General features: G+C 37.2%; 1 protein-coding gene across 1 annotated transcript in view; it reads right to left on the bottom strand.

Annotated features, from left to right (window-relative positions):
- The window catches only part of ERICH3 (glutamate rich 3), a 73,886-nt gene that overhangs the window by 14,730 nt on the left and 36,466 nt on the right, over positions 1-22,690 (bottom strand). The window contains exons 7-12 of the mRNA XM_081325819.1: positions 19,783-19,986; positions 17,640-17,820; positions 15,283-15,469; positions 10,103-10,371; positions 8,950-9,201; positions 1,508-1,918 (exon numbers count right to left, since the gene is read on the bottom strand). Coding sequence (XP_081181945.1) covers positions 1,508-1,918; positions 8,950-9,201; positions 10,103-10,371; positions 15,283-15,469; positions 17,640-17,820; positions 19,783-19,986 — 1,504 coding nt within the window. The remainder of the gene's footprint in view (positions 1-1,507; positions 1,919-8,949; positions 9,202-10,102; positions 10,372-15,282; positions 15,470-17,639; positions 17,821-19,782; positions 19,987-22,690) is intronic.

Consider the following 22,690-nt stretch of genomic DNA (forward strand, 5'->3'; position numbering starts at 1 on the left):
AGCTAAAACTGTTGCAGTCATCTAATGATTATGGTCTAAACAAAATAGAAGTAATGATATTCTTTTATGCTAAAATCTGGGGCAGGCCATTGACTCAGCCTACATTCTTTTTTCCCCCACACTTGTATTTAATGTTAGAATATTTCATTCTATATGTATTCCTCTTAAGTGGTTAATTTCATTCCTCAATTGTACTTAAATATTCATCTCATCTAACAGTGTAATTGCAAAGTCACCCATACTGAAAACCTAGCATATGGATGAAGGAAAGTATCTCAAGCAACTAAACACCTATAAATAATTCAGCATAATTATCCCAAACTGTATTTTGTTTCAATATTCCTCCATGTTTTATACATAAAAAATGGCAAGACAATGAAAAGCAATCCGGCACCAAGATGTTAGCAGACAATTACTGTTTTATAATCGTCTGACCCTGCCAAACTAGTAAATCCAGCAACACCAAGTAATATGAAACAATCTATCAAAATATATTAAATCAAGCAAGAACATAATGTATCACCATACAAAGAACATATTCCAAACCACAAATCAAAAATATTAGCATGACTTATGGCTTTCTTTCATGCCTGCATCACCACTGATAGCATGCTAATTAGTATGAATTGATTCACTCTTACAATATTTCCATCACAAGCTACATTAAAACAAAATAAAATATTTTTGGCTTTCTTGCCAAAGGGATCTGAGGCAGGAAATGGGAATAATCATGTAAATAATATGTATTTTATGATTCACAGAAATAAGCATATGGGTTACAATTCTGGATATTGTAGCCTAATATATTTAGTGGGCAACAGGTTTGGAAAGGTTGTATTGAACAATGGTAGCCGAAATGTTCAAATAATCTAATACAGAACAAAGAAGGATAACCTAAATATGGCAATTCATATGCTTCATGATCATGAAAAAAATTGAAAAAAATATCATGTATTTGGGTCTCCCAATTCATTGTCTCAAATGATAAAAAGACTTGTTTTAGGGCCTATGTTTCTGAATCTTTACGAAATATACACAACGATTTTGATTTTGTTCTTTTTACCCGAATTGTACAACTAAGATTTCAATGATGGTCATTATCAATACCAGGCATATTCACTGATCTAAGATTCATTTCATCTCTTTGCCCCTGGCTAACTAGAAATTAAATTTATTCAGTCACCAAATGTCCCATGCACAATAGGGATGGTGACAAAGAAAGACTCACGGAAGCCCTATATATGTAATATTATTCAATCCCGGCACTTGAAATAGTAAGACGGCAATTTCAAGACAAAGCTCTACCAGTTATCTGGCCCATACGGCAAACCAAAATCTTGCCCCATTCAAGGATATTAATAGATTTAGGAAGATTCAAGCAAGGTTTTTATTTATATGCAATATCAAAACACGGCACCAGAAAATCAGCATTCACTTTAAGAATCAAAAAAGCAACACACTTGTATTCACCAAACCTAGTACAGATCTCTCTGCAAACCATACTCACCACCTTCCTTATCTTCAGAAATCTTCCTGCTCGGATAGCCTTCTAGGGCACTGCTTTTCAAATGCACTAACTTATCCTTCTCTTCCTCCTCCCCCATGTCTACCGACCCTATAAGGTTGGGTTTCTCATGGCCCGGACTCATGTCCTGAAGGGTCATCTCCACTTTCTCTTCATAGAAGATCTCTGGCACATTCTTGGTGGACAAGCTTTCTGTTTCCCCCAAGTTTTCCTCTTCTTCCACATCCGTTCCCTGACTTCCCTCCCGCTGAGACTTGCTGGTTTCCGTTTCACATTCTGAATGAATGTCTGTAACGTCTTCCTCCCCGTCATGCTTCCTGCCTTCGGACTCGGATTCGGTTGCGCTGCTGTATAATGTGCTGCTGCCAGAGACGGAAAGCACTTGTTTTCTACCTACAAAGAGTAAAGACAGTTAGAATTTAACAGCATCCTGCAACCCTATCCTTGTGATGCATTTTTTTTTGCAAAGGTCAAGTAGAGAAACTTAGAATTAAGCCTGAAAAAGTGCCTCTCTTCACAGAAATGCAAAGTATGGTTTAAGTCTTTCTAAAGCAGCCCTTAGATCAGGAGTGGGGAACTTTGGCTGTTTTTTGACTTGTGGACTTCAACTCCCAGAATTCCTAAGCCAGCCAGTCATGAAAGAGACAAGGTCCCCCCACCCCTGCCTTAGAATAGATGATCTCCAAAGGTATAGGATTATAATACCTAGGATTCCCAGCCATCACACTAGAAGTTGTTGCCGCAACGCATTTGTGAAAATCTATCCTTGAGCATAAATTGGATCTAAATTTCAATCTCAAGCACCTATTAATATTATCTACATGTTACAGCACTGTTACAGCCAGCTGATTAAAGTTGTCAATTTTAAATTTTAAGATTGTCTATATCTGAAGACCTGGTTACATAAAGAGACAGGTTGTTCTCCATTTATAACTGTTCATTTAACAATGGTTTAAAGTTACAGTGGCCTCAGGAAAAGTTATTTGCAACCTGTACTCAAAGTTACCACCATTGCACCTCCCTCACTGTCCTATGATCACAATTTGGCTGCTTGGCAACCAGCTCACATTTACGAACAGTTGCCACATCCGATGGTCACATGATCCTGATTTTCTGACTTTTTAGCTGGTTTCCAACAAGCAACATCAGCTGGGAAGCTAGATGCTCTTAACAACCATGTGATTCATTTAACAACTTTGGTAAAATGGTTGTAAAATAGGATCCAATCATTTATTTATTTATTTATTATTGGGACTTATATGCCGCCCTATCTCCCAAAGGACTCAGGGCGGCTAACAACAATAACATACAATAATACAGAAGTTAAAATAAAAATTACATTAATGGCCCCTGTAGAATAAATTAAAATTAAAATTAAATTAAATTAAAAAATTAGAGTTAAAAATTAAAAACATAATCAAAATCCCTGTCAGTCCAGGTCAGCCAGGTGGAAAAGGAGTGTTTTGAGGCCGCGGCGAAAGGACTGGAGATCTGGGGCCATCCGAAGCTCAGGGGGGAGCTGGTTCCATAGGGTTGGCACTCCCACAGAGAAGGCTCTCCCCCTGGGGGTCGCCAGCTGACATTGTCTAGCCGACGGTACCCTGAGGAGGCCTTCTCTGTGTGAGCATACTGGGCGATGGGAAGTTGTTCCCGGCAGCAGATGGTCCTGCAAGTATCCTGGGCCTAAGCCATGTAGGGCTTTAAAGGTAAGTACCAGCACCTTAAATCTCACCCGGAGGACAACCGGTAACCAATGCAGCTCACGCAGAAGGGGTGTAATATGGGAGTATCAGGGTGCTCCCATCACTACCCGTGCGGCCGCACTCTGAACCAGCTGAAGCCTTCGGGTGGTCTTCAAGGGCAGTCCCATGTAGAGAGCATTGCAGTAATCTATATGGGAGGTAACGAGTGCGTGGGTGACTGTACGTAGGGCATCTCGGTCCAGAAAGGGGCGCAACTGGCATATCAGGCGAACCTGGTATGTGATGACTCGCTTTCAAAAGGACCACAGAATTAATTTGGAAAATCTGTACCTCCCTTTTATTATTATTTGTCATTTATTCTTGACAAGCAACATCCATTTATTAGAAGATGCCTATAATAGAACTGATCAAGGAAAGCCATGAGAATTTTGTTCTAAAAACACTATTCTTAATGTGATAACATATTTAATTTTGTGCCTTCCATTTAATGCAATTCTGACTTCGGTTTTTTTCAGGTTTCGCCTACTGTTAAAGATAATTAATTATAATTTCTGGAAATACTTTAAATTGCTACTTCCATTTGTGCTGTTCTAAATATTCTGCAAAGTTTGGAGACTTTTGTAAAATAAACGTTTGCTTGAGCTAATATGAATGGTTTTAGTTTTAGTTATTAATGCAGTGCAATGAATTTTACAGCCACTGTTATAAAAGTGACTACATCACCATTGAGAGAACCATTATAATCTTAATTTTCCAGATGGGAAAACAAAGCTAAAGAACATATAACCAAACCAGTCAGTACATAGAGCCAGTCAAGAACTTGATGGGAGCTAAAGTTTAAGTAATCTGTGGTCCGGATCTGAATAATCTGTTCTCAGGCATCTCTCAGCTGACAAAGCAAGAAAATGTTTCTCACAAAATAAAAGCTCAGATAAATAGATTCATTGCAGCAAACCCATGAGGCTAGGAGGAAGAATTCCAGAGACTTCTGTGCATCAAATGCCATGTCTGTTTAAAATAATCAATATTCAAATGTCTTGCACCTCCTGCCTGCTCTCCATAAAAAGCTATAAGAGAATCTCTTTTCAGCAGGAGAATGTCCAGCTTTCTTTATCTGGGCAGTTGATGATATTGGGTTGTTTATTTCTACCATAACTTTCCTATCAGTGGTCCAGCTCTAATACATGGTGTAGGTTTTAACAGGAAACAGGGAAGCCAAATGTCCTGTTTCTTGTCCAACCCTATTTAAAATCTAAGTGTGCATAAACTTGCACACTCACATTCATGGTGAGGTAGTACAGGGAAGGGAAACCTTCTGGTCAATGGTCCTAATCTGCCCAATCTTGGCCATGAGAGGTCATATCTCCTTCCTCAATGACTCATCCTTTTCCAATGCTGCTGATTGGCTGTCCTCACTTTCCCTTTGTCCTGCTCTTCCTCTCAAAGGGAGCCAAGCATGACATGGGCAAAACCACCAGCAGCAGCAAATCCTGGCTCTGCTCCTGCAGAAAATTTGCTCCTTTTCATCCAAGCCTCCCTCTTCCCCTTGAGGGTGGGATGGGAGGCCAACGAAAGAGCAAGGACTGGTCCTTGGTGGAGCAGTGGGCTAATGCCTCCTTAAGTAACACCAGCTGCCTGCAATTGATGCAGGTTCGAGTCCCACCAGGCTCAAGGTTGACTCAGCCTTCCATCCTTCCGAGGTAGGTAAAATGAGGACCCAGATTGTTGGGGGCAATTAAGCTGACTTTGTAATAATGCCGCTGGGGGGGGGGGCGAAAGCCCTAATAAGCAGGCATATACATAGAATGAAGGCTATTGCTAAGCACATTGATTTGTGCTTTAGATTGTAAGCCGCCCTGAGTCTTCGGAGAAGGGCGGGATATAAATGGGATTTAAAAAAAAAAACAAAAAAAACCTCCACAGATGTATATGACATTCTGCTAGACAGTAATAGTTGCCATAGGGAATCACCTTCAGGACTTCATGCCTTTTAATAGGTTTTGTGAACCCAAATGCTACCTCAGAAGAGGGTAGCAAAATAGAAGCCAAATTTGAAACTATATAGATTTAATTATCGATGGCAATTAGCCATTGGTGTCTTTTAATAAGCTATTTCCAATTTCTCTGTCTTTTTATGTTGTTTAGAGACAGTGAGAGAATGACAAACATACTGTACTTTTTCTCTTACCAATCAAATGAGGTTCTCATTTAAACTCTCTCCACCTCTCTCTCTCTCTCTCTCTCACACACACACACACACACACACACACACACACACACACACTGCACAATCACTCCATCCACTTGAAAAACACACTTGGAGCTTTATATTATCCCCTTTTTTATACAAAACATAAGTGATGCAAGTGGGAACTGAAGTCAGTGACGCTCACTCTGCCATGGCTTATGAGGAATATGCAAAATAGCATTAGGTTTAAATCTCCAAGAATGTAAAAAGACACAGCACCTTTGAGCTAGCCAGCTCATTAAAAATATTATCAGAATTTTAGAGAATATAAACACACTAATAGCAAAATCGCTGTTTGCTACCCTCAGCAAAATACCATGAAATGTTTTCTCTAACTAATGAGTCCTTCTGATTTATTCACAGCATTATGGCCTACCAGGATCTGAAAAATGTAAGTTCAGTCTCTCTGACCAGCTCTTAACAAAACAATGGGAGGGAAAAAAATAAGAGTAAAGATTCCTTATCTGTCTGGAGAGGTTATTAAAATTTTCCACATTGGGAGAAATTTTGCCTTCAATTAGACCTGCAGGTCTACAGCTGTCAAGAATAAGAACAAATTTTGTGGGTCATTGCATATAGAAAATAAGTCTACTTCTACAGTGTTTGAATTTTAATTTTAGTCAAAATTAAATAAAAAATGTGTAGTCCCTCCAAAATCTTTCTGTACTACTACCTGAGAATGAACATACATAGATGATAGATAGATAGATAGATAGATAGATAGATAGATAGATAGATAGATAGATAGATAGATAGATAGATAGAGATAGATGATAGATAGATAGATAGATAGATAGATAGATAGATAGATAGATAGATAGATAGATAGATAGATAGATAGATAGATAGATAGATAGATAGATAGATAGCAGAAAGACAGACAGATATGGAAAGAAGGAAAAGAACTCATCATATAATGCATCTGTTCTCTATGTCTGAACAATCCAGCATAAGATGCATATCTTTTAAATAAGAAATCCATTGATACTATAACCAAAGAAACAAATCAACAAGGACCCTGACAAAATGACTTTGTTCCATTCTAAGAAAATAAATTACACAATAACAAATCAAGGAGCTCAGATATATATTTTTCAGATATAAAACAAATTCAGTCATGGCTACGCATCTAGGGACCTGAAAGAAATGGGGGTGAGCTTTTAACAAATATCTAAATATTGTATTGACAGCAGAACCAAAGATGAGTGGAAATGAACAATTAAAGGACAGTCATTGACCTTCTGCTTATCACCTCTATTACAAAGCGAGACTCCCCATCCATCACTGTATGGTATCCATATCATATAGACCAGGGTTAGGCAATCTTGGCTCTTTTATGACTCGGGGACTTCAACTCCCAGAATTCCTGAGCCAGCATGGCTAGCTCAGGAATTCTGGGAGTTGAAGTCCATGAGTCATAAAAATGCCAAGGTTGCCTACCCCTGATATAGACAGTAGGTACCCTACAGAAAAATAACTACACAAAAGAGAAAGGTCTGTATACATTCATTTGGAAGCAAAAACTCCACAAGCAAGTCACGCACATTCATTTGGAAGCAAAAATTAGCTGCTAATTACTTTCTCGAACACCAAATATGATCATTGTTGAAATTCAAATCATATCAGTAGTCCAACTATAAACAAAATCTATAAAAGTTCCTTGAGACAATCTAATGCTGTACCTGATATAATTTGGCCACAAGCCTCAGAAGACACACCAACTTTTTTAAAAAGGAACAAAATGTGCAATTATGCTTATTAATGATTAGCAAAGCTGCAAGATGATTATTTGTCATAGTCACTGACTATGTAAAAATTGAATTTGTCTTGATCAGAACCAAGATTCTTTTCCATGCAAACCAACGCCAAACCTGGTTTGACAGCCTGAGTTTGCTGTTGACCTTTATGCTTCCTATAAAAAGCTTGGATCTTTCGGGCAGATGCATCCATTTCCCAGTCGGTTGCTTTACCTTTGCCTATATTTCACACAGAAAACATGAAAGTAAAAGCAACATTAACATTTGGTTTGAATAAAACAATGTTCTTTCATGTACAGTAAGGCCCGTCAGAATGGGAAGAATTTTAGGGATAAGCAGTAAACATAGAAAAGTCTGGAACAGCTTCAATGTCAAGAGGGGGGTTAGTTACAGCCAAATCAGAAACAGTAAAATAGAAAAGAAGAAATCAGCTTTGCTTCAACAGAAAGCCAAAAAGCTGGCCGCTTCCATCATCTTGCAAATGTGCTCTGCTTGAGACCTGCTTCCACACTTTTTGTATTAATGAATGGGAAATGAAATACATGCTTCCCACTAGATTATTTATTGGGAGTGGGTGGCTGCAAATACATACAGGAAATAATTATCTCCATCAGTCATGGTGACTGGAAAAGAGAGAGGTTACCCCAAATCTTATTTATTCTCCTGAAACAAATCCTGTGACATTTTAATCTCCTTGTGCTAATAATTATTGCGGGTTCGCTACACTGAGCTTTTGTTCCCTGCCTAGAACCCAACGGGCCCATGAACACACATTTTTCACCTTGAGGTTGGGACATTTCATTGTGGGAACAAAGTGAGGGTGGATCAAAATAAAGCTCTATGGTGCAAGAGCACAAAGATAGGACAAGAGATCTCTACAACTGCTGACAGACAGACAGACAGACAGACAGACAGACAGACAGACAGACAGACAGACAGACAGAGATGCACATGGAGAATACTCTTACAGCACTTGACACTTTACAGTGCCAAAGTGACACCTACTGGCTACCCTGTAAATGGGAGGAAAAAGTGGGAGAAAAATATGCCATCAACTAAGAAAAGACAATGCATAGCACAGACCATTGTTCGTACTAACTGACTTTGCAAACAAAGTCATCAACTCGCCTTTGTTTTCTTCAGTGCAAACCATGGATTACAAGCTATTTGAGTTTATAAGAATATAATCCCATCTTCTCGGTCTCTCCTGCAGGGAGCTTTTGTTAGCTAACTGGCATGGAAATTATTCAAAGATCTACTGGCAGGAGCTTCCTAAGAACCGAAGATCTGCTTCTGATTTGACAACAGTACAGAGAACAGAGTTCGTAACATGGTTATGAGGGAAGTTTCAAAAAAGACAATGAGAAAGCAAAGCTCCCCTTATGCCTTGTTTTGTACAGAATAGAATACAATCTATTTCATTTTACACAAAGATAAGACCACTTGCGGTTCAGGCTTGAAATGTAGACATAATTCATAACAGGTACTATAATATTTCATTCTATAACCGTCAACTTCATTCCTTCATTCGTATTCTCCTCTTTGGCTGAACAGATAGAGAGGCAGATTCAAAAATAAGCAACGTGGGAAATGAATGAATGTAAATTTAACTTTAACTGGTACTTAACCATGACTCTGAAAATGAAGAGTCCTCTGAAATATTAAAACGCTATTAGGATGGCATACTTCAATTTAAGAAAAACAACAACAACTAACCATGTTTTCTCTCCTCTTCCTCTGTGTAGCTGTCCGTATATCCCTCACTTTCATCTCGCTCACTATCAGAAGTCCGTGAAGATTTCTGTGAGGAGACTTTTTTCTTCCTTTCACCATCTGAACGATCGGTTTCCCCTTCGGAGAGCGGCTTCCCTTTTTCACTCATTTGATCATCAGCACGTGCTTCCTTCTCAACTTTCTCAACTTTCCCAACTGATTTCTCTTCATCAGCTTCAAAATCTTCCTCGTATGCTGAAATAAAATGATACATGTATTGTGAGATAGGAAATTGACTGCAGCTTATTACGGGTTCTCATTAACCCCCAAGAGGTTAAGTCCATTAGCTTTTGTTCGCCTTTGTACTTGACCCTAAAAAATAGCAACAACATCAAAGTTCACAGTGGGCTGAACCTGTACAATGTGTTTTTCTGTCAAATTTAATTGTCCACTCTGCTTTTATTCCTTACGTTCACCCTTCCCTCCACCCCCCCCCCATGTTCTAGAATGCCAGGAAACAGGAAGAGATCTCATAAGAGACCATTTAAGGAAACATATCAGTAAAATGCAGCCAAAGCAGTATAGGACTGATTATATTGATCTCTCTCTATTCTGCTCGTGAAACTCCATCAAAACAACTAGTATAGTACATTGTTACATTTGCTTTATAAACTTTCAACACTTCCTAAATTATGTGCAGAAGAGAGGCTCATCTTGTCCTTTTATCTCCTTTTAGACAAAGCCAGTTTTATTCTCCTCGATGATATTCAGTTCCTATTGCACATAGGATTCTGCTTAACTACTTTGACTTTATTGAGTGATCGATGATAAGAATGAAAGAATAACAACAAGCGCCTCGGGTAGCTAAAATCTGGTACACCTGGACGACAGTAGATCCAGGATGGCTGTTTCAGATCAATTCCGTTTTAGGGATTCCTTCATGCAACTTACACTGATAAAAGAGAATATTTGTAGCTCAGGGTTGAAATGAGGAGTCCTTGGTGTTCTTTGAGCTTGGTTGTTTTCTGGCAGACATTTCATTACCCCAAATTTGTTACCTAGTTTGGGTAATGAAACATCTGCAAGAGAACAACCAAGCTCAGAAAGCACCAAGGACCCCTCACTGACCAACTTGCTTTCTCTTTCCAAACCATACCTTCGTAAGCAGCAGGTTTCTGGGTATCCACAAATTCATCTCTATCTTTTTCTCTTTTTTTGGTCTCCAACTGCTTTTCTTCAGCACGTTCTTCAGCCCGTTTCTTTACCGCAGAAGCTGAAGGAAAGTGGGACGGTAATACTTTTTTTTCCTCTTTCAACTTGTGTGTCACTTCCTCTTTCTTCCAATCTTCCAGCTTTGCGCTTTCTTCAAGGGTCTTCTTTCTTGGAGGTGTAGGCTTTTTGTCCAGGCCCAATGAAATGATACATCTGATAAAAATTTAGTATAACATTATGAAAACATACTACTAAAAAAGTGTCTTATTCTATGGATTACTAGAAAATAAAAACAGAGAAAGTTCCTGCTTTTCTTTTTTTAAAAACAACAACACAAGAATGGATATACAACAATATACAACAAAAAGTTTTATGTATATTGGAATTGTACAAGTATAACCAAAACAGCTGGAGAAAATCATTTCACCAGATAATTGACCCTAATGAAAAACTGTATCGTGAGAGGGAGACCTTTTTTTTTGGGAGGGAGGTAAATTTCCATTTGTCAATCCATTTTCAGATGAATGGATTCATAATGCATTAAGGGAAAATATGGCAGAGTTTTTGAAGTATTTTAAAAAAGGAAGGTTGAATGAAGCTTAATGTAAGGAAAAATAGGGGCAATTGATTTTATAAAATCAATTTTTAGGGCGATAGCCACTCTTAAGTCTAAGGAAGCGTTGAAGTCAGTAAGATGTGTCATTCGTCTGCATATTTTCAATTGAAAGAATTATTTAAATTAGACAGAAAAATTATGGGACTGACCCTGTGAAAATGAATTTGAAATTATAGCATGTAGTAAGGACACGGTGGCTCAGTGGGTTACGACGCTGAGCTTGTCGATCAGATGGTCGGCAGTTTGGCGGGTCGAATCCCGAGTGCTGCGTAACAGAGTGAGTGCCTGTTACTCGTCCCAGCTTCTGCCAACCTAGCAGTTCGAAAGCATGCAAAAATGCAAGTAGAAAAATAGGGACCACTACAGTGGGAAGGTAACAGCGTTCCGTGCGCCTTTGGCATCTAGGCATGCTGGCCACATGACCACGGAGTCATCCTCGGACAAGCGCTGGCTCTTCGGCTTTGAAACGGAGATGAGCACCGGCCCCTAGAGTTGGAAACGACTAGCAAGCATGTGCGGGGGAACCATACCTTAAGGATGAACTTGTTATTGCCAAGGTTTATAAATTGTTATTGAAACTGAATTTGGAGAACAAATATGTGAAGCACTGTATGATTCAGTGGGCAAAGAATTTTGGGTGTAATGTAATACTAGAACAATGGGAAAACATGTGGATGAAGGATTTAAAATTTATGTTGAATTATAATTTAAAGGAAAATGTTTATAAAATGATGTACCAATGGTATTTAACCTGACAAATTGTCAAAGATATATAAGGGTGCTTCAAATATATATTGGAAATGTAAATGTAAAGAAGGAACTTTTTATCACTTTTATTGACAAAGCAAAGAAATACTGGGATAAGATTCATATTTTAATACAGAAGATTCTCAAAATAAATATAAAAATCAAACCACAGACGTTTCTTTAAGTTTTAATGGGTAAAGAACTTGGAAAAAAAATCTGGAACTTTGTTATTATAGAGGTTGATAAGCAAAAGTGCTATAAGTGCAAAAAGGGAAAGAGAATGGCTGAAAATACTGTTGGAATTAGTAGAGATGGTGAAGTTAATTGCTTTAATCAAACAAAATAATATATCCAACTTTGTTTCTACTTGGAAACTGCTTCTAGATTTTGTACTTGAGACAGAAAAAAATGACTTTGACTTTGGATTTTGCAAGATTCGACAGTTTGTTATTATAGAAATGGCTAGTACATATTAGATAAAAAGTAAAAGTAAAATGTTGAGGCTGTAATATTATTTTTATTCTACTGGACTGAAGAGTCAGAAGTTAATGTTTTTCTTCCTTTCCGCCCTTTATTCTCTACTTCTTTCTCCCCATTTTCCCCTTCCCCATTTTCCCACAATAAGCTTAATAAGATATTATATGCAAAAAATTGAGGGCAATTTTTCAGGGGGGAAAATGTACTGATCTGAGGAAATTAAAATACCACTTCAAGATCAGAATTCACAAAATGAATGAACAAAATCAATGAGAAAAATGTTTTTAGTAAAAACATCTGTGAAATGAAATATGGATAAGATTTCTTCCACAGTTGCAGATTCAACTATAAAACTTCTAGTTTATAGAAGCATTATTTGATTAAACTCTGTTGTAATTTCCTTATAAATTGTAGAAATAAAGTTATTTCATGGGTTATTTTTTTATTTATTAAATTTATATGCCATCCATCTCACTGTTGAAGCAACTCTTGGTAGCTTACGAAGTGATAAAAAGAGAATATAAAACAATTAAAATCAAGAAAGATTGAATAAATATTTAAAATTAAGAGAATTTAAATAGGGACTAAAAACCAAGAGGATGGGCAATACTAGGGTGGCGGTTAGCTAAACATAAAACAAAACCCAAAGGACAATCTCACAGTGGAGGTATGGGTACCTTTTAGAAATCACATTGAAAACACCTCATATATTATTTGTTTGTCTGACTGCCCATCTCACCTGTTACAATCTCGTAATAACCTTATGAGAAGATATCTGTGGGAAAATGGTGAGGCCACTGCTGTTTGATTTGTCTCTTGACTTACTAGCCGGCTGTGATAGTCTATTCCAACATTCTTTTAATTATCTAGACCTTTACCTTTAATTTAGAACACCATAACTCCTCCCCTTCCCCCAGAGATCACCTAGGCCAGAGGTAAGCAACCTTGGCTCTTTTATGACTCGTGGACTTCAACTCCCAGAATTCCTGAGCCAGCCATGCCGGCTCAGGAATTCTGGGACTTGAAGTCCACGTATCATAAAAGAGCCAAGGTTGCCTACCCCTGACCTAGGCCAACTCTGCTGGCTTTTCAAAGGACCCCGGAAACATAGTTTTGTCATCAGGCGTGGGCAGCAGAGAATGTGGCAAGCCAGCCCAGGGATTGAAATGAATGATGTTATTGTGATTACCATGGCTATAAATTTTATGAATTTTGATATGATGGTTTATATAAGTTTTTGGATTGTTCTTTTTTTAATTGTTGCATTGTTCTTTTTATATTTGTTGTCATTGTTTTTAAGCCTCCAGGAGTCGTATATATGAGATGGATGGCTATATAAATTTGAATTATATATAAAGAAATTCAACCGTCCATAAAGTGAAAGATAATTTATATAACCAAAGTTTTAATTGACATTTAATATTTCAATGGCTTTGCTCTTGCAATGGGCCACAACAGTGGTTCTCAACATTTTAACATCTTTTGTGGCCATGGACCCCCAAGACTTAAGTCAAGATTTAAATTGTAACATTTCTTCAAGTCTTCATGGACCCATTGTGATGACATCATGGACCCATAGGGGTCTGCGGACCACAAGTTGAAAATCACTGGGCTAAAATATAGTTTTATGATAGCTGGGTTCTTACTACTATCTCAATGGCTAGGTAAGCTAGCAAACTAAGTGCCAAGTGTTTGGAAAGGCGTGATCTAAATCAATCAATTAACAAAATAGCCTGCAATCAGAATAAAAAAACTGTTTGCTTATAGAGAAGATTACAGGTGTTTTTACGCAAAGCAAAATCAATGAAAATGATTAAAATGCACAACAAAGCTATGTCTGTTCCCCAGAGTAATTGTTCAAAGCATTTCGCTATTCTCTTGCCTGATTTTTTGTCAAAATAAATTGGCATATAAACAGACCTATATGGCTAGACTAGAAATGTAGTGAAAAAAGTATCACTATGGCTCGAATTTGCATGCTTTCCAGTCCTCAGAAAGCGCTTATCACATTAGTGATAGCATAACATTTACATTAATCATGCAAATCTGACTCTGAAGAGGAAGTGAAGTGTTTCTGGATGGTGCAGTATGCTTATCAGAAAAATCATTTGGCTCTCTGGGGATTTCTATTTCTTTCCTTTCCTTATTTTTTCCACTGCTGTTTATACAATATTTTTCCCAGTGGGGAAATGTGCACCACTTTTTTGGCCTATCATTGCTTTGCACATCAAAGAAACGAAAATATTACAGAAGAAATGGAGGTGGTTGATGTTTTCATTTCTGGCAAAAGACGTAAAAAAGGTTCCTGGCCTAGACTAAAAATAAATGCCTTATTCTTTTATTTACACAATCAGCATAAATCAATACCTTTTTCAAACAGAGAATGCCCAGAAGAGCCCATCTTTTGAAACAGCAACATAATATATGAACCAACTTTCTCAATTTTTATCTTATGTTTCTCTGTATTATACTTTTGAAACATACTTTCAAATTGTAAGTCAAATAGTGCAATGCTCACAAACTGTAAATACGGTAAGTATCTTACTGAAAGGAATTTGGGCACAGAATTGAAAAGTAATCAATAACTATATAGCTACTGTTTGTTATACAATTAAGCCAAAAATACCCCCCCCAAAAATCAGCCTATAACAGGGGTGTCAAACTGCCGGCCTGCGGACTGGATGCGTCATGAGGAAACCATGCTCATCCCAATGCTGGCAATGAATGGGGAAAAAGTTCCGATACGTCGTGCAATGTCACGAGTTTGACATGTTGCTCTTTATTCTGATGCATTGTGTGGCTATCTGCAAATTGACCCCTAGATGTGAGTAGTGACACATACTGTATACAAGACTCCATTTGACCAGCATTCGAAGTGGTACCAATGTTGTTATCCTATGCAATTGGACCCTTTGAAAAGGTTTTCCTATACAGGGGTTTCTTGAGAACCAAATTAGCCTAATACATAGACCCAGCTCTGAGGACAAGATGAGGAGCACAATGCCAATTATGCTTTATGAGGTCATTTTTCTAAAAACATAAATAGATCGCTGTCCCATGCCATGTAAAATTTATAAAGTGATTCATTGCCATGGAAAAATATATATATGGAGAGATTTATTCATAAACTATCATTTATTTTTATATTAAAGATGCAAAGGGACTCTCTACTTTATAAGACTAAAATGATTTCTCCTCCAGAGCTGTGATCCAGACAATACCACTTGAAAGAAAAAATTAAAGACAATATTAATGCCTCAGAACTGATAAATATAAAAGCATACCTATAGCAAGGAGATGATCTTTCCACATTGACGAAACCAAAGTATCCATGCTTGCCTCCTAGCCGAGTACCTTTCCGATGCTTATATTCGCAGCAAGAACTTAATCGGTCAACCTGAATTCCATTGAGATAAAAGGTGAGACTGAAGGGGAAGCCATGATGTCGCCTGGAGATGAACTGAAATGTTTCTGTAGTTGAGAAAAAGAAAAAAAAGTATATATAACGGAGCTTTTGACCATATTTAAGATAGACAAGGAACCAGTTCAATACGAGCATATTCCCCTTTCTTCCAAGACTGTACTACTTCAAGCTGTAAGTTGCAGGTGGCATGTTTCAAAGCTGTCCCAAATAAAAGGGAAGTATACGCATAGGGAAGTAGTACTCCATGGTCAAATTATCTTTGGTAAGCTTTCAAGATGCAGAAACATTTTATATGTTGTTGTGGGAAATTAAGAAGAGAAAGGTGCATGGGATATGTTCACTATCTTGGGTTGTTTGTAAAAATAATAAAGGTGGGATACATTAAATGAACAGAATTTAATAAAGGGGAATAAACTTAAAGTGGAGAGCTTTCCTAAATACAAAACAACTATAAAAACAGTAAGCTAGTGTTAGTTTCAAGATTCCTGCATACACATACTATTTCCTTACTATCTGACTAAACAGACTAATCTGATGAATACTAACGACAATAAAACTACTTCTAAACACACATTTAAATCCAACTCTTTTTCTCTGCCTTATCAAGATCCATTCCCACCCAAACCTCCTTATGCTTATTTAGTCCTTTATTGTTCTTTTATCAGATCTCGTAGAGACTATTTTAATCTGTGCTTTACTTAACGCCAAACAAGATGTGACACTACTATCTGCAAAGCTGTTTTTTTTCTTGATAGTACCACCACACCTTGTTTGGCTCTAAGTAAAGCACAGATTTGAATAGTCTAGATTAGAACTGACTAAATGAAGATCAGGATTCCAATGTAGAAGGGCAGAAGCTTTTACCTCAACATGGAATCATTGCAACAATATACCAGCTAGTTACACTACAGGAAAAAATACTTTTAAGCTACAGGAGGTATTTTCCCAATTGCAAATAGCACAGGTGTTTGTGTCTATGTGTGTGTGTGTATAGGAAAACAAATATTCACTGGGATTACAGTAAAGAATAATCTAGTTTATATCCCACTTTAGGATTAAAGCCCTCAAATTTCCTATTTAGTGTTTTTTTAAAAATGCCACTGCTAAATAGACAGAACTAAGGGGTAAAACTAGAGAACTGCTAATTGCATAAAGGTATCTTTTCTGGTTTGACCCTTGCTTCTGTCTACTTTCCAACTGTTGCCCTGGACCACTCCAGTCCTAAACCTCTGCATTCTCCTTGTCAAATCTTATTAGTAATGCTTTTTAAAAAATAAAGTTACTCTTGAATTTCATTTATTGCAAGTTTGCAATGCTTATTTTTCGCTTTTCTAGAAACTGAAGTATCTGCTGTTTCATTCAGTAGCAATTTCAGTACCTTCTGCTCTTCACTTGCATATTTATGGATCAATTCTTCCTTTCAGTAGGGAAGGGTATTTTTTTTTTTGCTGTTCTCCTTCAACCTCCTTTCTCAAATACCATTCCAGCTTTATTTAACAGTTTCTTCATTAGCAACTGATTATTTAATCACTCCTTGACCTCTTCCCCTGTTGTTGTTAACCAGTCAGTCTAATACAGATTTAAGGCCTTTGGGCATAGACTACATTATTTCCACCTAGTGCCTAGCACTATGACAAATTAAATAAATGATAACTAACGATATAAAACTTATCATTCCTCAGCAATAGCCCAGGACCGTGGCATGAGATTAATTCTACCCAGTATGCTATTCTTCCCTCATTTCTGCTGGTAATTATACCTGGAACAGCTTTGCTTAAGTCAACATCATCACCATTGATTCACATTCAGAATCAAACCTCAAGCCTGCATTCATTTCCCTTCTGGAGCGATAAACAGTTCACACTGATATATTATAGCTTCTTGTACGTAGATAATTTGGTATTCATTTTACCCCTGCAAGTATTTTATTAACCATGCATCTCCATCCAAAAATTAATCTAGCCCACTGCATTTTATTAAATCACCCCTGTACATCCCTTCTTCCACAATTTGCAAAAGTAATTGCAGCCTCATTTTCAATCATGAAACAGTAAATCTAAACTTGGTTTGAGGCAGCTGGAATATAAGTCCCTGGACACACATAAGCAGACTAAGCTTTGCCGAAATAATTCTGCTACCACTTCAACAGTTTATCCATATAAAAATAAGAGGTTGACAGAATTCAGATGAATTCTTGGTGTGTTTTTTCAGTCTCACCTCCCTCCAGCAGTTTGCCTCTATACACACATAGGTTTTCTCCTCCACAATGCTGTTGGTAAATTTTTATTTCCTCTCGATAATCTAAAAGGTCATAAGAAAGGTGCACAGTTTTTCCCAAATAGACCATGGTGACATATGCATTGCTTTGTATTTGAGGCTTGCAGAATCTTCCAGTGTCCTGCATAAAAAGGCAGAAAAGCATACTGAAATATGTGGATTTTTAGACATTTGTTCCCATGTTATCTCATTCTATTTTGAAATCACTTCAGTACTCACCCATGAACAAGTGCTAAAATTCAAAGGGATTTATACCATCCCAAGTACTTCTTACACATATCACAAAAAAGGCCCTCCAACAGAAACATGCTATGATTCTGAAGGGTGAATAGTCAGGATAGTGGAACCAAAGTCATTCTCATAAAAGTAAATAACCACATTTGAAGCTAGATAATATGGTGGTGGCACCCATACTAATCATTTTAAAATAGGATTAGACACATTCATTTAAGTTAATATAGTAATTCAGAATCTTACTGTGGATAGCTCCCACACTGGAGCCTCAGATAAATCTAAAAACCTGCTGGAAAAGCCTAAAAGAAATGAAAAAAGGGGAAAGGAACATCTAGGCCAGTCCCAGAGCCCAGAACAGCAATCTGTAACGTTTATAGGCCCAAAGGGCATAATGCAGTGCTTAACTGAAATTCATGGGATTTCAACTACTTGATTATTTGTATTTTATTTTATGATGGCTTTATTTAAAGTCATCATCCTTAATTTCAGATTTACATAACATAACATTTGCTCATTGAGACCAATGAGCATATATGAGTTCTTTAATATTATGGACATCACATACGGTATATCATTTTTTCTAAAAGTGTTACTTGTATATTTAAATGCAGCTTCTCTAGCTACCAGGAATAGTCAATCTTTTGCAAAAGGGCTTATCTTTCTGTTCCAAATTATTTGATATATAGTATCACTTTGGATATATAATATCCACTTTCCTTATCCTGGTGACTTCCCCCAGATACAGCAAAACCTTTCTGATGGCAATTCCTAGAATTCACAGCTCATATTTTTGCACTGCTGTAGGTTGGGAAAATGTACTCTATATTTTAGATTTTTAGATTTTATTAGATTTATATACCGCCCTTTCCCGAAGGACTCAGGGCGGTTTACAGGGCATTTTAAAATCATATCAATATAAAATACAAAGTTAAAAGAGAATTAAAAGATTAAATTATCCCTGAAAATAAAACCCCAGTTAAAATTCTCAGCCTGGGTCAGAGAGCTCAAAGAGCCAAGTCTTCAGGTCCCGGCGGAATGAGCGTAGGTCAGGGGCAGTCCTGAGCTCTACGGGCAGCTGGTTCCAGATGGTAGGTGCACCCACAGAGAAGGCCCTCCCCCTGGGTGTTATCCGCCGGCAATCTTTTACCGGCGGCACCCTGAGAAGACCCTCCCTCTGCGAGCGCACTGGACGAAGGGAACTTGATGCTGGCAGCAGGTGTTCCCTCAAATATCCCAGGCCCAAGCCATTTAGGGCTTTATAGGTCATCACCAGCACTTTGAATCTCACCCGGAGGGCAACCGGAAGCCAATGCAGCTCACGGAGTAGAGGTGTTACATGGGAGTATCGGGAAACCCCCATCACAACTCGCGCGGCCGCATTCTACATATATATATATATATATAAAGTATTTTATTAAATACTTTAAGGAAAGCCTGGATGAAAAAGCAGTAGAATAGATTCAAAAGAATGGTTCAAAGCAGTGCTTTTTTTGTAAAAGAAAAAGGTGCCAGAACTCACACATGTTATACAACCCACCTTGCCTACCCTACAAGGTTCCATCCAAAAAAGGTGCCAGAACTCCGTTCTGAGCGTTCAATGAGAAAAAAAGCCCTGGTTCAAAGTATTAACGTTTATCTATTCAAAAGACTGATATTAGAAACAAAACCAAGTTTTTAAACAGGAAACGAAAATGCAAACTTTCTTTATTTTAAAAGATGTATCTCTGTGTGCATTTTAAAAAAAAGCCCATCAAGGAGTATTTTGGCACATCTTTATACGCTTAGTAGAGGCCATTACAAAATTACCTATACAAGAAAAAAATGCAATAGTGGGAAGAAGAAGAATCACCTTCATTAGCAACTGCTCCAGGCCATTTGATGAAGTTGTAGGGCGAAACCGCCGACCTCTTCCCCCAGGTTTCATGGGGATTATAGTTTTGTCACTTCTGGGTGGTTGTGGAATAGGTATCATATAATTGTTAATAATGGGAAGTCTGGATACTTCAACTGAATAATCCATTGAATGCACAGGCCTTAACACCCCTTTGTTCCCCTGAAAAAAATTGAACAAAATTAATATTCATTAACACTTAGACTCAAAGGTGCTTAGCTAGAATTTTCCATTTAGTAATTCCGTGCATGAACAATACATTTCTTCGTTTGTGTTGTTTTTTTAAAAAAAATAAATAAATCTAAATTTCATTGGTTTCAGCAGGGATTCTCAGTTGAAAGATTTCTCATTCCTGGCTTCATGTGTAAAACAGACTATTGCTTGACCATATTTTGTAATAAACAATTAAGGTTCTTGGCAAGTGTTAAAAAGGCAGCTCATAAGTACAACAGGATCAATCGTTACGATCCAACCTATGAGTCAGATTCTGAACTAGAGGAGTAGGTTTGACATATTCTGAGCTTGCAACTCAGGAGTCAGAGGGATCTCAGTTATCTGCTCAAAAAGAGCAGGGCCTGTTGGAGGAAGAGCCTGCAGTTCTGAAGCAGTCAGGTATGCTCTCACCTGACCTAAAGCCTGAGCTGAAAAAGATCCATAACTCTTCTTCTCCAAAACGTATAATAGCATGCTTGAATCAGGGCTACAGCAACACATGCTTGGGAGTCAAATTTCTTCTGGCAAACCACTTTTTAACTTCGGATTTTACTTCCAGGAAGTATGCTGCTTCTGATCCCCTGACTGACTCCTGAAAGTACAAGACTCCACTCAGCTCTTATTCCTGCACCTTGGGTTTATCGGCACAGAATTTCCACTTCTGAAATAAAATTCTTTGTTTTTCCTCAGCTTTTACATTCCTGCACTGTGGGTGAGATTTACAGCCACTATAAAGACCATTTTTTCTGACTTCTCGCAAATTGCTGGTTGAGGATCTAAACTGAATTAGTACTTGAATGTGTGTATATATAATAATAAAGTTGGAAGGGAGCTTGGAGGTCATCTAGTCCAACCCCCTGCTCAGGCAGGAAACCCTATACCATTTCAGACTATATATATATATATATATATATATATATATATATATATATATATATATATATATATATATATATATATATATATATATATATATATATATATATATATATATATATGGATCTCTGGTCATTCGGGTTTTTTCCCACGTAGAATTGAAGGTGTAGGAGCAACGTTTCGACGGAATCCCATCCGTCATCCTCAGGCTGGTGGCTTCAGCTTCCTTCTTCTGGGAGAAGCATGTGGTAGTGGGTGTTTGTTCCTCTTTTTTAAAGGAAACCTTCAATTCTACGCGGGGAAAAACCCGAATGACCAAAGATCCAGATACAAACACCCGCGAAAACCTCAGAAAACAAATATGTCAAATGCTTGTTAACTATTTTAGATTACCTTGCTAGGCCCCAAACATGGGACAAATCTTTACTTCCTGTGTCAGCCTAACCTGAAGGCCATCGACAGGCAGTAGTCACACCGGTGACAGCTCATATTTGTGTAAATTTTAAATTGCTAATTCTTAATTCTTTGTTAGCAATTTAAAAATTTACATATATATATATATATATATATATATATATATATATATATATATATATATATATATATATATATATATATATATATATATATATATATATATATATATATATATATATATATATATATATATATATATATATATATATATATATATATATATATATATATATATATATATATATATATATATATATTTAATCCCATTTATATCCCGCCCTTCTCCGAAGACTCAGGGCGGCTTACAATTTTAAGCACAAACCAATGTGCTTAGCAATAGCCTTCATTCTATGTATATGCCTGCTTATTAGGGCTTTTGGGGGCCCCCCAAGCGGCATTATTACAAAGTCAGCTTATTGCCCCCAACAATCTGGGTCCTCATTTTACCTACCTCGGAAGGATGGAAGGCTGAGTCAACCTTGAGCCTGGTGGGATGCGAACCTGCACTAATTGCAGGCAGCTGGTGTTACTTATATATATATATGTATATATGTATGTATGTATATAACTTCTTGCAATCCCATACAATATGGGTAAAACTAAGATTGTGGAATATATATATATATATATATATATATATATATATATATATATATATATATATATATATATATATATATTCCACAATTTTAGTTTTACCCATATTGTATGGGATTGCAAGAAGTTTAAAATGAGCAGCACTTAAAAACTATGTTTTCTAAAGCCGGAAATTATATGAGGTATGTTTAAGCTGAATTTATTTATTTATTTATTGAATTTGTATACCGCCCTATTCCTGAGGACTATCTTCCCATATTTACAAGCTGAGTCCAATACAATGTATGGATAAGGTTATTGCTATTATAGGGTGGGTTTTCCCCTCTCTAACCAAATACCCCATTTTGCATTAGCTGAGCACCTGTCACTTTGCAGTGTGTATATGTATGAATGATTTAATAGTCTTAATAGCTTAATTATTTATAAAATGTTATTACATGTTATTAATAAAGGCAGAGATCAACTCTAGGCTGGAGCCAATATATACAGGTGGGCCTATTCATGCTGTTTAGATGTCATTTTTACCACTAGTGTCCCACCAGAGCTCCTATGGCCTAGATTGCTCCATTTTGTGGCTGCTTTATCTCCTATCACTATGTCTTCTTGAATGTCTCCCAGGTTCAGTTAATATGATTAAGCCAACAGAACTATACATTTGGTTTCAATCACTCTGCTTTGCTCACACTTCAACAGTTTTCCTTGG

Source organism: Vipera berus, assembly GCF_964194415.1.
Source record: "Vipera berus genome assembly, chromosome: 3".
In the NCBI taxonomy this organism is placed as follows: Eukaryota; Metazoa; Chordata; class Lepidosauria; order Squamata; family Viperidae; genus Vipera; species Vipera berus.